Genomic DNA, 15,108 nt, shown 5'->3' on the forward strand with positions numbered 1-15,108 from the left:
ACGAGATAAAATGTTTTTATTTTACACAGCGTATATTATTTCATATGTCATACTCTCTTTATCTTTTGCATCAGCAGATAACAACAGAAATGGATTTGAAAAGCAGTCAAATCAAAAAATAATTTCAAGTAATACAACATTATTGGTAGATATCATATCATCATCTATTGAATGTGCATGTGTGTGTTCTATGGTACAGCAGTGTTGTTCTACAAGCTATGAAACGGCATCTGGACGCTGCATTTTAGAAAAGCGGAGTACACCAGAAACAGAGACAACTGACAATTCAAACATTATGGTGAAGATTCCAGGTATTTCAAATCCTTTTTTAACTTTAGATATGATGCTCTGTTAAAAAATGTGCGTATATGTGTTTGATATTTATATATAGTTTTGAAATCCTATTTTAAAAATCCTTGTTAATTTAACATAGTTTTTGAAAGACTTTAGTTTCAAATGCTTAAAGTTTGAAATAAAGTTTAAACATAAGACAGTTGATAGCATCAAACCAAATTTTAATGGTATGTTATCTATCAATAATTTTGTCTAATGCTTATTTCGTTTCTGTGTGTCGTTGTTCTCCTCTTATATTTCATGCGTTCCCCTTAGTTTTAGTTTGTGACCCGGATTTGTTTTTTTTTTTCTATCGATTTATGAGTTTTGAACATCGGTACACTACTGTTGATTTTATTTGAATCTGGACAACAGACTTTTTTCCTTTTCAATATAGGATTAAAGGCCTTTTTAAAGCAACTTATTTGTGTAAAACTCGAGAATTCACTCACAAACAAATAATGATATGTTTGTGAGTGACTTGGTCCAGTTTATACACCAATAAATTCCTTGAAAAGGGCGTTTTTTTTTCAATGTATTTTTTTTAAATTGGAAACAAGGGACATATTTTTTTCACACTCTCTATCACACGTAAATTGTACACTGGTGTCATTTAATTGGCCTGGCGCATGAATATATTTGTTGGTTAACGCATAAGTATGTACTCCGTTATTTATATACTATTTATCTATTTTAGTCTAATAAAAAAAATGTCATTTTAAAAAACAGTATAACTAAGCATAACTTTTTGTGAAAGCAACATCAGAAAACAATTTAAAATATTAATTCTGACGAAGGAAAATTCATGAATTCTTGTCGCTACCAATGATTTTACTTAGTAGTCCATAGTATATATTATTAATTTCTTACTTGGTAGAGGCATTTTCTTTGAAAATGTTGGGTTGAATTTGGCTTATAGCTTGTTTAACTTCTCACTTGTATGACAGTCGCATCAGATTTCTTTTATACAAAACTATGCGTGAACAAAACAAACAGACATGATAGGTAAAAATTTCAAAAATAGAGATAAAACAGTCGACATTGTGTTAAAATTGTAATCACAATAACAAACAAAATATGCACAAAATGGCATATAGACCAAGCATATTAGCAAACTTGTTTTAATTAGTACTTTCTTGATCTATGACAAATCTATCACACAAGGTGTAATATCACCAAATTATAGTAAGACACATCCAGTAACATACCAAAAGGGATAAACAAAGTGCAACCTATAAGCTTTCTTTGAACTATCTTAAGTCTTTACTGTCTCTTCGTCATTGTTTTGACATTGCACAATAAAGGCAACAATAGTTTCCTGCTTTTCAAAAGTCATAGATCGATTGAGATAAACACAAATCCGGGTAACAAAGTAAAATCATGATTTTTCATCCACTTCAATATATTATGTTCTTTCTGCAGATCAAAGTAACCTTAAACCAAGAGACTGCAGTGACCTTCCACCTTGCACGAGGAGCGGAGTATTTGAAATATACCCGGATGTCACTAACAAGATAGATGTATACTGTGATATGGATACTAATGGCGGTGGATGGACGGTATATAAGATTTATAAAATCAAAACCTTCAAAGAAAAAACAAAAAATAAAAAAATGGCTTATGAACCATTTGAACAAATAATCAAGTCAAGTCCAGGCAAAGAATCAGATATCGGTATGAGAGTGAAACATTCCTTAAGGACAATCTAGTATATTTACTTTAACTTCAACTTACCTGACAGTTCTTAGTTAGTATTGCCTTTGGTTTTGTTTGGTGAACTTGAAAATGTCAATTACAAATGTAATACAAGACACTGATATCCCTATGTTGAAGGCCGTACCTTGACCTATCATGGTTTACTTTTATGAATTGTTATTAGGATGGAGAGTTGTTTCATTTGCGATCATACCCCATCTTCCTTTATATATTGTTTGAAACAATAAGGTTAGATGTTTCTTCCATACCAGATTTTTACGGTTTTATTGTTGTATCATTTATACCTAAACACATTCATATTATAATTATTCTGATGATTTCGATATTTTTCATCTGCTGTTTTTAATTTCGATGCTTTTATAAGCTAATTGGTACCAATTAATCAACGCTGTCCTAGGATCTGTCCTCCGACCTATCTTAAGATAATATTAGGACCAACTTAATATACTTTTTAAGTAGTTAAAATAATGTGCTGCGGTTTAGTACTTAACAGAGTTCAACAAGACATCTCTTGCAAACGGACTACAGGAATTATTTCATTACGGATCACTGGCGATAAAGGATTGGACACCCTTAAGCTTTAATATCAGTATTTTATATTGATGTTTTTGTTTTGAAACTTTAAAAAATCTAAGAAGTTTTCTGATACAACCCTAAAACATGTCATAATCCTTAAAAACAATTTTCAACAAGCTTTTGCTATCTTTAATGAGTATTTTGATACGTATAAACTTGACATGATTTCAAATTCAAAAATGTCGCAGTAGTTATCTCGTCATATCGGTTATCGTTTAGTACATTGATTTTGTCATAGTTTTTGTAAGTTGAACATGGTTAAGTTAAATAACTTCCCAGAGTAATTAAAACAGTTCTCTTCAAACAAGCAAATAAAAAGCAAATGAAATGCTTGAAAATGTATAGTAAGTCAAACAATCTACATTAGAAATGTTGTTTGTGTGTTTCAGCTTAATATTTATAGTGTGTTTCAGCTGAATTAGTGTGTTTCAGCTCAATAATGATAGTGTGTTTCAGCTGAATTATAGTGTTTAAGCTCCATTTTGATAGTGTGTTTCAGCTCAATATTGATGGTGTGTTTCAGCTGAATTAGTGTGCTTAAGCTCAATATTGCTAGTGTGTTTCAGCCCAATTAGTGTGTTTCAGCTCAATTTTGATAGTGTGTTTCAGCTTAATATTGATAGTTTGTTCGAAAACGCTTGCAATAAAGCGAAGTCACATAATTTATCAACAGACTAAGATAGGAAACAAATCTTATTTGGAGAGTGAAATTGACAAAGTGTACAGTAAAAAATATTACTTTTCGTGACTTGTCTTTAAATGCAAAACGTACTACTGCGAGTGTCTTGTAAAATAATAAGTAATAAATTAGCACTCGTATAATCCCACATACAAAAACATCTTTTGACAAGGATGAGTTTGTTGGCTGCTCAAAAGTCTTTTATTGCTACAAAGAACATTACATTGAGCACAAATCGGAGGACTTACAAAAGCTACACAAAATTCCATACCAACAACAGCACATTGCCGACTCTTCTACATGTTCGACGTTAGAAATGTCCATTATATTGACAAATATTATTTCCTCAGTTAAAGAAGATCTTTAGAAATACTGTGAGACTTTTAGCTCGATTGGTGATATGAACCATATGAGGATTCTGAGATCTGGATAATTTTAAATCTCGATCGATCTCTGAAATTAGTTTTATTAAAACTTTTGATTTTTTAACTCTGCAAACCACCATTACACATTATTATACTCTTTTTTTTTAAATACACATACGAATGCTTAGTACGATTGATCATTGTTTAATAGGATTGATGCTATTAAATAAACGTTAATAATATCAGTATACTCATGCTTTAGGAAATGTAAGGTGAAAATGTATGGGGTTTTTTAAACAGTGAGTTTTTTTAGCTCGATTGGTGATATTTTTCTACATTTTTGTTTTTTTCTTGGATTGCTAAAAACGTCCCAGTATGTCAAAAATTTAAGTACAAATGTACAAATTTTGCTATTTATATTAAATCAAATGGTCGACTTAAGATGATAATAATGAAATTTGAACAATTGCATTTTTTCCCCAATTTTTATAACAAATGTTTTTTGATGGTTTTCTTAATAAGTTCAAAAAAAATATGAATTTCCTAATCATGTATTTAATCGATTCATTTTTATTATCGGGGCTCACCTATTGTTCGCTATATAATTTAATGTAGTGATTAAACACCTTTTAAGCACACTTAAGTGTCAATTGTTCCTACATCTACAAAGAGGCAGAGTTCCTATTAGATAGTCAATATTTGTTAATTTATTTTTTTTTAATTGAAAATATGTTTTGAACTAAAATATTTTAATAACTAATAATGGTATTCTTTTAACAAAGAAAGCAAAGAGACATTTACATTCAAAGTAAATTCACCAATAAAACTTTAGTGTATAAAACATTTTCTTAGACGTTTCGGTCACTGGCCTTCTTCAGTTTTTTTATTCTTCTAAATAACATGGTAGACCTTTAAATTTCACACTTATTAAGATGCTGTTGATTTAGTTTCTTGGTAATATTATAAAAGTAAAAACACAAAAATACTGAACTTAGAGGAAGATCAATTGGGAAAGTCCATAATCACATGGCAAAATCAAATAACAAAACGCATCAAAAACGAATGAACAAAAACTGTCATATTCCTCACTTGGAACAGGCATTTTCAAATGTAGAAAATGGTGGATTAAACCTGGTTCTATAGCGCTAACCCTCTCACTTTAATGACAGTCTCATCAATTTCCGATATTTTTACATTGATGCGTTAAATAAACAGACACAATAAATATAATAGTCAAAATATGGGTACATCAGTCATCATCGTTTAACAATTTTAAAAGGAACAATTTAACAGAACACAAAAACATCTACTATCTACGAACACATTTATTGATTAAATGTCTACTGTATAGTCCAGAAGTATAATAAATGAACTGAAGACGACCAGGGGCCTAAAAGTCTCGAATAATGGTTTATATACACCAATAACATATAGTTTGTTCTCTGTTGTCTATTTGAATTTTAAAACAAGGAAATAAAGTTATGTTATCAAAGAAAACTAATATTTCACTACTCCTTTTCCAAATTCTTTCAATTAACATGTTTATATTTAAAGTATTTACAAAACACGATTATTCACCCATATAAGCTTTTTATATGATAATCAAATGTATAATAAAAAGGGTTTTTATATCACAGTACACATTGAAATCATAAGTAATCATGCTAAAAAAAAGTAATAAAATGTAATCAGTTACTATAAGTTATCTACGTTCATATCCGTATATGGATATTTTAACACCATGAAGTACCCCAGTACACCTTGAGGCGTAGCCGAAGGGTGTACAGGGTACTGAAGGGTGTTAAAATATCCATATCTACGGATATGAACGTAGATAACGAATTTATCCCCGGTCTTAGTCCGAATCGGGCGAGTTTTATGGAAATTCGGGTACAAACTGTAACGCGAAAACAACGTTTTTTTCATTATCTAAAAAAGTTTTATTGAAATTTGGAAATTTTACATATTTTTTACGGGGTGTAGGGTACTACCTTTGGTATAACCCTACAGGTAGTCAAATATAAGTCGTTTTTAATACGGAGACAGAGAAACTGTATAGAGTCAAATTTGGCGCTCAATGTTGTGAGCGTTACGCCATAGATGGTGTGACGTCAACGTGGGTCATTTGCATAGCTAGGTCAGTAGTCCCATTCCTTGAAAATGTGGCAGTCAAGTGATGCATGTAATGAAATGAATGTAAATAATCGGCATAATAGGACAAAATCGTTAATGAATCAAATACTTAATTACAAACATTATGGATAATCTACAGAATTCATTATTTCACAAGGAGCAATCATGGAACTAAGGAAAACTTGCGTGAAGTTCCCCGGAATAATGGTTAGCAACGTCCGGGGATATGAGTTAGCAACACCCAGGGGCTATGGGTTTTGTAACGACGTGCGTTAACCAATCAAAATCCTGGATATATACTAAGCCGGGGATAAAATTTAATATAGGTCTAATTGTCATGTAATTGATTACATAAAATTATCAAAGTTATTGTAATATAATCGGTTATATTTTAAAGTTATTAACCTCATCCCTGTTCCTCATGTGAAATTGTAAAATCTTCTTATAGAAATGATTAACATTGTTTTTCAACATCAAAATGGTAGCATACGCAATAAACGTATTACTTTGAGATACCATACGACACATTTTTCTAAATAGACAACAAAATAGAAAAGCATGCTAAACAGAGGAACAAGTGATCAGTTTGCTGGAGGTTTTTTTATTGACAACATATTTGAGTAAAGAAGAAGACTTTTCAAAAGAATTGTCGACATTCCTATGGAAACAAACTTTGCGCCACGCCTTGGCGATCTCTTCCTGTTTTCATATGAGTCGAATTCTTGCAGACGAAGTCCTAAAAAGTAATCAAAGAAACCAGATCATCTTATTTCAAAATCAGATATATTTATGTCGTCTTTTCCATTAGCAATCAAAACTTTTCAAGTTTGCTTCAGTTATTATATTCTTAAGAAATTGAAGACTCAAGACACGGATTCTTTGCTTCATTTTTACACTTATACCTCAAATTTGACATGAGAGGTCATTTAAGTACCAGCATTTATGATAAACAATTCGATTTTAATATTTAAATTATAATTCCCTCCCTTTAGTAATATTATATAAACTTCACCTGCATACGGGTTTACATTTCGCAACTCTGTATTCAAGAGCTTGCAGCTGCAATTCAGACTTTGTAAAACGTTCACAGACAAGAGATTTGATGAATTAGGGGGTATTTCAAAGAACATCGCACTTTTACTTCAATTTAATAGGAAGATACCAAGAGTTTGTTATACCTTACAGTAATAAACGATGTTCTCGAAGCATAGTATGCAGTTGCTGGCGTTGTTTGTCATATTTATGTAGTGTTATAATATTCTTGTATTTGTCTTTGTAAATCATTATTTTAACTGTTTATTCTATTTTTGGCAATATCTATATGACGTGGCTCGGTATTGTACCTCTTTGTGATATTGTGTTACGGTAAAATTTTGTGTTCTTGTCTTTTGCTTTTTTTCAAATGTTCTTTATCTATGGGCCTCTTTGATTTTCTTCGATGACATATTTTTGTTTATAGTGATTAATATTATAACAGAATATTAACTGCTGTACATCAATTTTTGAGATTTTTACCTATAATGTCTGTTCACACAACGTCGTCAAAATAATGAAATTTTTGGCGACTCGCATACGAGTTAGAGGTTTAACATGTTTAGCTGGCTATACATCAAGGTCAAATCCACTCTTTTCAACATAAGAAATTCCTGTACCAATTAAGGAAAATGACAGTTGTTATTCATTTGTTTGAAGTGTTTAAGCTTTTGATTTTGCCATTTGATTGGGGATTTTCCATTTAGAATTTTCTTCGGAGTTTTTTTTTTTTTTCCTGCGATATAATCTAAATTCTCACTGCTCTTTTATACTAACTTTCGATATAATAATTACATAAACCGAAAGCGCGTCTTCTGTCTCACATTAAATATTTCTCCGTGTGTCCATTATGAACTCTGCCGGTAATATGGTCACCGGCATCCCTTGTAAAATAGATATAGACGTCTACTTGAAGTTGCAAAACGTAGTAACTTTCGTTTTCCATTTTGTTCTAGCAAACTCAACATCTATTGTTGTACTTGTCTTTTGAACCAGTCTATGATGAATAATATGAGATGTTGGGTTATACGCCAATAATACAGTAACCCAACTAAAAACTAACCAAACGATATTAAGAGGACACCATCATTCTTCACCAATCCACGAAACAAAATGTTAACGAGTGACAAGGACAACAGTTAACAATTATTTATTTTGTCGCATTAGAATTAGGCCGATTTTTATTAATTATTATTACAAACGGTATAGATTTTGTTCATTGTTAAAGGCTGTACGGTGACATACAGTTGCTTAAGTCTTTGTTATTTTGGTCTCGGGTGGATCTCATTTGCAATCAAACCGCATGTACTTATAATTTAAATACTGAATTCTTTTATCATTAATTAGTGTACTAAAATGACCGCTCATTCACCTTTGTCTAAATATGAAGCAGAGAAGCCGTATCTGTCGTTTCTTTAATTTTATGTTCTTGTGGATATAACATTATATAAATAACACATAGCTGAGAGGGTGATAGAGCAGATTGGTAACTCAAGAAAACATTGTCAACCGTGGCAAAGCCAAGGTTGACAATGTTGACAATTGTATATTGTCTATTTATGATCGTTACTCTTTCCTTATAGACGACAAGAATTACGTAACTGAAACATGTCTAACATGACAAAAACACGACACTTCTTCATCAAGCCATGACACCAAATTTTCTGTAATCTTACATTGTGTGCAAGGGTAGCTTTTTTATAATAATTTACGGCAGTTTTATATCATAACGAAATATGTGATGTAACAGACAGTGAGCAAAACACGTTTCATTAAGCACTAGAATCAAATCACAACTTTAAAATCTTTACATAGTCAAGCATTTTTCTGAAACAAAATAATAAACTACAAGATACTATTGTTGATGTTATATTAGCTATAAAGAAAGATACTTACATGACTAACTACCTTGAATTAATGGTATGAGGTTCCTTTAACCAAATATTTGAATATTTATTTTTTTGGTATTGTTTGTCATCAAAAAGACTTTTCAGTTTCGTTGAAATCTCGTTCTTGAATTATTTTCAAATCATGTGATACAAGTGGAAAATATCAATGAAATTAAAAAATATTGTAATCACACACAACTCTATCAAAATCATCAAAATTGGGAATTTTTAAAGGGCCGTAGCAAAAAAAGAAGTGCACCACCATATGATTGTTTCTTCACCGATTAATTATATACATCTTTAACACAGTAATGTCTAACTAAACAAAACAATGATAAAATTACTGTACTATACGCTCCTCGGTATGACGAGGTTACTTCCCGTGAATGATATCATCGGGAATACCTGGGGTCGATTAGTCAAATATACGTTTTGTGCTTTAATTGAATTATTTTTGTTTACAAACAAATGTAATTACTCATTCATTGATATATTTTAGATTATACAGCGACGCGTCGACAGTGTCGTTGATTTCTACAGATTCTGGAGTGACTACAAGAATGGCTTTGGAAGTGTTTCCGAAAACCACTGGCTTGGTGAGTATCAGCATTGAATTTTTCAGGTAATAAAACAGGGCGGCATAAACTAAAAAAATATTTGAAAGATTTTTTTAATATATGTATTTGCAATATCAGCCTTACCATCTTTGAGCATTAAAGAACAAGTAAACAATGATATGATCACAACTTTGAAACTATATTTTTTGTAAATTAAATTTGTTAATAGAAAAATCAAATTTATTATCAGTACTAGTACTTCATTCGTAAATTCAAATCAATATTCAGACAACTTATACGTTCAGGTATTTCACATCCAATTTTTATGGTATATTCTATGCAAAGCACAAAAATATAGGCATTTACTTCAGAAGATAATTAAACTACTACACAGACGTATTCAGATGTAAATTACTGAATAACAACGGACAAACTTTTATTAATTTACGGAAGTACATAATACATCACTATTATGAATAATGAACTGTGCTTAACACGAATGTATCAACGCCACAAAAAAGTGACGTCAATGTTCATTTTTTGAATATAGAATAACAAAAAATTAAGATCTACCGGATCGTTATTAATGTGGGCAGTATCTTAGGAGAACTCTTATTTATTGAACGAAAAGATCTTATCAAGATAAGGGTAAATGTTGATAAATGTATCCATGAAATATAATTTAAATCTATACTGAGTTTGGCAATAACAGTAAAGGAACAAGTCTGCTATTACAGGGACACAATCGGTGCCAATAGATCCGAGATATTTCGTAATGCATTTTTGTCAGACAATAAGTGAATATAAAAACAACCACCTGCGTTTTTCAATAATATTTTTACAGTGTGTTGTACTACTTTTGGGACAAATTATATCAAAATTATAGAAACCTTTATCGGCTTTAACTCAAAATACGGACAATGTTATGTTAGTAGGGTCTTGAAATCTTTTGACAACTTCCGAAGTACTAACTTTTAATCTTTTTTTCAGCTGGACCAAATCATTGCTTTACTTTAAAATCCATGACCCGTTGTTTTACAGTGTAATTTATTTCTACTTGCTATTTGAGGCATACAACATTAAGAAATAATACATTTGGAAGGGGTCTAACAATAAATGGCAAGCAACACCCTGTCCACACTAGGGACTATATTCCTTGACAACGAAAATCAGAGGACGGTAACTGTGTACTCGAAACAAAAGGAATACATTCAACCTGCCGACAAACTATCAAAAACTATTTAAAACATCCAAAGAGTTATATGCAATCAAATAATTTATTCCATTTTTATCACGGTTTTTGTATCAGAATGAACTGATACATACATGTATCATTAAAATATGTCCCCTTAATGGTTTTTTCAGTACAACTAAGAAAGTAAGAAAACAAATTTCAATCGACTTAAAATAGCATTTTCTTATTTTAGAATTGCTTCATTATCAAAGTCATAGTATCAACGGTTAAATTTGTTTTCAAATTTCAGAAATTTAAAAATCCAAAGCAATTTGTGTAATCTTTTAACACTAATATGATCATCCATGTAATCTCTTTTTTAAGGTAACGACAATTTACATATTTTAACGACATCAAGAAACTATGTCGTGAGATTTGAAATGCATGATTTCAATAACGATACTGCTTACGCAGAATATCAAGCATTTAAAGTTGACAATGAAGCTTCAAAATACAGGGTTACATTTACTGGATACAAGGGCAATGCTGGTAAGTGTTCGTATCTTGTTACAGGTTAGAATAATTTCAATGACAGGGGCAAATACTGTAATAATATGTTTTAAAAAAATGCGACCTTTTCATTTTAAGGTCACAATATGACCAGAATTCACCTGTATATTAAACATATATCTCCATTTCAAACAGATATTTCTAATGTTATTTTACACTAAGGTCCCAATGGTAAACAACAGTCTTTAAACAAATTAATGGACGACATAATGTTTGTTTTGATAGTTATGATTTTTATGATAGACCATATATTACAACTGTATATTTACTGTCGAAACCATGATTCAGTTTTCGTTTCCTGCTAAATGCCTTCACCAAAAGTTACAAATCTCTGAATTGTTACGTCATGATAGTAGTTATTAAAAGTACCAGGATTATAATTTTATACGCCAGACGCGCGTTTCGTCTACATAAGACTCATCAGTGACGCTCAGATCAAAATAGTTAAAAAGCCAAATAAATACAAAGTTGAAGAGCATTGAGGATCAAAAATTCCTAAAAGTTGTGAGTCATAAGACGCATACAACAAGTGAAGCTATTTCTGTTCGCATTAAAAATTCTTTTGTTTTTAGTTCATTGTGGAGCTAACCTGTTAGCTAATAGGTGTTAACTCTATAGTTAAAAATCTAAGTTGTTTCTTTTAATGCAAATTTTTCGATAGTGTAATTGGATTTTTTATACTAAATATTTATAAAGTGATAAATATATGTTGTATCATAACAATTGTGACAACTATCCACCAGGGTCAAAACGTCAAGAAAAGATAACAATGAAACAACCCAGAGCAAAACACAGCTTTATATTCACTTTTTGGTTATATTGCTGGAAGTGATTTTTATCTCCTTATCTATAGTTGAATGTCATAAGTTGAAGAACTCAATAGAAAATCATAACCTCCAAGCAGGAAACATCCATTATCCTAATTAATAAACACTAAGAGCAAGCTGTGTGTCAACAAATTGTATAGAACTTTCATGGAGCTAATAACATTTGGTCTCGTGAGGCAATGAGATAATTTGTGTGCTACCTTTTTGTAAGGTTGCAGTATAAAATGGTGGTATATAAGTTTCTCTTGATGATCAAATTTATAAACTATTAACTTCAGTAAAGTAATTGTAACTTAAATTTCAAAATAACAAAACATTATTGATTCATTGTAATATATGATGTCATGTAATTCGTCTCAAACATTGCTATGTAAATATAAAGAAGAAGACAATCCATTGTTAAACGAGCAATTAATAAACTGGACCAATGCTTTCACGAATTACAATGATGATAATTTTTGAATTGTTATTTACGATTTCAAAAAACATTTATACCAAATGTATAAACATGGAAACATGTTTGATTAAACGAATAACATTCCTGCATCTTCCGACGATTAATATGCAGAAAACAATAGTTCCAGCTGTTGGTAATGTGTCCACAATTTTGAATGTAACGCTTCTTCTGATTGGCTGACAGTGTTTTGTCTATCAGCTCATTGTCATAGGTTTGTCATGTGACCAGTACGTCATCAACGTTGCTTTCGTGATTGACTCCAGTTTTAATTGGAATTTGAAATTATATCATAACGAATGACTCCAATATTTGTTATGTCTAATTGAAATGAATTTTGAACGCTAGACACAAGTTTTGCTTCCAAAAGATCATCAGTAACGGTCGGATAAAAGTGTTTAAAAGGGAACTGTTGGAAAGACATATGCTCGTCATTCAACTGTATGTTATGTATTTGCATTTATTTATTAGGTAATGGATTTGAACATAATAATGGAATGAAATTTACTACACGAGATCGTGACAACGACCTTCACCCGTATCATTGTGGAAAGGGACAAATAGGTGCATGGTGGTACAACGCATGCGGAAAATCTAGTTTGAATGGCATTTACAAACCAGAAGGAACCGCAACAGGTGCCAAGATGCTATATTGGCACACATGGAGACAAACTACATTAAAAGCTACCGAAATCAAAATAAGACCTTTCAATTAGAAGATCCGGAAAACTTTTACCTGCATGAAGATTGTTGTATTTATGGAATGGAAACCTGCTTTATAAATATTTTCTATTGCAGTTATATTTTAGAATATAACAAACTAAGGAAAAATAAATCAGAGTAACCTATTGATATAATAAATTGATGAATGCTATACCGTAGTATCTTTCAGAATTACAATAATTAATGTTTGTGAATAAAAGTTGCAAACTGTCTGCATTTAAATAAAAAACGTAAACGAAAACCATGCTACAAGAAAGAAGAATAAATGTCATCCATCATGATTGGGTTTATTCTCCTCCATGGAACTTCCCGAAGTAAAAGAATGGTATTGGGTTTTTTTGGGTTTTTTTTCTTTCTTCATTTTAACCTCTACAACATCCTTTATCAGTTGATATTCGAATATCATCGCTGTGGTGTTAAGTTGTTATTCCAAAAACTACTGTCCGCTTTTCTCAATTTTTTTTCAGCTTGATTGTGTTTTTGTAATTCCTTTACTTCAACAGTTAGTTAGCAACCCCCATAGCAAAAATACCATCAAGTTGTTATTTATTTCTTTTATTTTATCTTAACCTCTACAGTATCCATTATCGATTGATATTAGAATAATCGGCGGCGGTGGTGTTTAATTGTTATTCCAAGAACTACTTTTTATTACTTTCACAGCTTCATTGTCTTATTTTTACCTCATTCACTTAAACAATTCGCAACCCCTATAGCAGAAATACCATCAACTTATTCTATACTTCTTTTAGAACTTTAGCAGCGATATTGTTCCTAATGTATACAAGTCGTATGAATTATTTTGCTGCGAACATCTCGTGTTTATAAATACTATTCATTATCTACGCTCGATACCTAACACCATCGCAAAGAAATTACTGATTAGTAGTTACAATTCTGTTCCTTAGTCTGATGAGTCCGATGACATTTCTTGATTAACTTTTATCAGGAATTCCCTAAGTTGAAAGTCGATGATGTAATGAACAAAAGAAACACTCAGAGCTTTATCATATCAAATAAACTGACAACGCCTGACTAAAAATGAAAAAAGACGAACAGACAAACAAAAGTACACATGACACAACATAGAAAACTAACAAATAAGAAACGCGAACCCCACCAAAAATGATGGGGGATCTCAGCTGTCCGGAAAGGTAAGCAGATCCTGCTCCACATGTGGCACCCGTCGTGTTGCTTACGTTATGACACATCCGGTAAATAGTCTAACTCGGTAGGTCACATTCATGAAAGGGAAGGGGATTGTAGTTACGACGCAAGGAACAAATCCGATATCATTTGTGAAACGGTTTTTCCATAACGGTCAACCAACTCGCGATGGCGTCCGTAAAATTTATGAAGCGATGATTTCAACTTCACCATTTGGACTTGGGTTAATAGCATACTTGTGAGCAGCAACACTCCATCAAGAAAATCATGATAGGAAATGCAAGCACGGGAATATCGTATCAATTCGGAGATATACACCCTGCTGAAATGTTGCTACTTAGAAATGGAAAGTTCACAATTGGAAAGCTGAAATCATCTCTTGTGTCGGTAAGTTTTGTTTTTAAATGACCCTCATTGTCAATTTCAAGATGTAAGTCAAGAATTGAGGCCAGCTTAACTGTATCTGTTGTATCCTTTATCTCTTGTTCGATTAGATAGATAACCTTCAACATAAACGCCAAAACCTGAAAATGGAAGTCACAGAACTATTTTACAACCTTTCTATCCGAACGTGTATGTACAGTGGAAGGATAAAAGGTTAATCACCATAGCTGTTATGACTGACGCTTTCGCGTAGTCAGGTGATCTTGCAATGATATATAAAAAAAGCAATAGTATAGATGCAGTCAATTTGATTAAAAAGTAAAATAGCAAAAATAATTCTCATAACACATAAAACGAATGGACGCCAATTGTCATATTCATAACTTACAGGTAATTTATGTAGAAAATGGTGTAATGAACCTAATTTCATCAATTATTACTTGAACGTTAATAATGTTTGTACTCTTGATACAGATTGTCTGAATTATATTTAACGAACATTCCTAAAGCTTTGATTTGGATGGGAGTG

The 15,108-nt window shown here is 31.5% G+C and overlaps 1 protein-coding gene across 1 annotated transcript; it reads left to right on the plus strand.

Annotated features, from left to right (window-relative positions):
- On the plus strand, nt 1-13,138 carry LOC139503225 (techylectin-5A-like). The gene is made up of 5 exons (XM_071292986.1): nt 1-311; nt 1,756-1,892; nt 9,223-9,319; nt 10,839-11,003; nt 12,777-13,138. Exons 1-5 carry the CDS (start codon nt 11-13, stop codon nt 13,019-13,021), a joined length of 945 nt encoding a protein of 314 aa, XP_071149087.1. The 5' UTR covers nt 1-10; the 3' UTR covers nt 13,022-13,138.
- Nucleotides 13,139-15,108: the final 1,970 nt, after the last annotated feature.

This window comes from Mytilus edulis, chromosome 14 (assembly GCF_963676685.1).
Source record: "Mytilus edulis chromosome 14, xbMytEdul2.2, whole genome shotgun sequence".
Taxonomy (NCBI): Eukaryota; Metazoa; Mollusca; class Bivalvia; order Mytilida; family Mytilidae; genus Mytilus; species Mytilus edulis.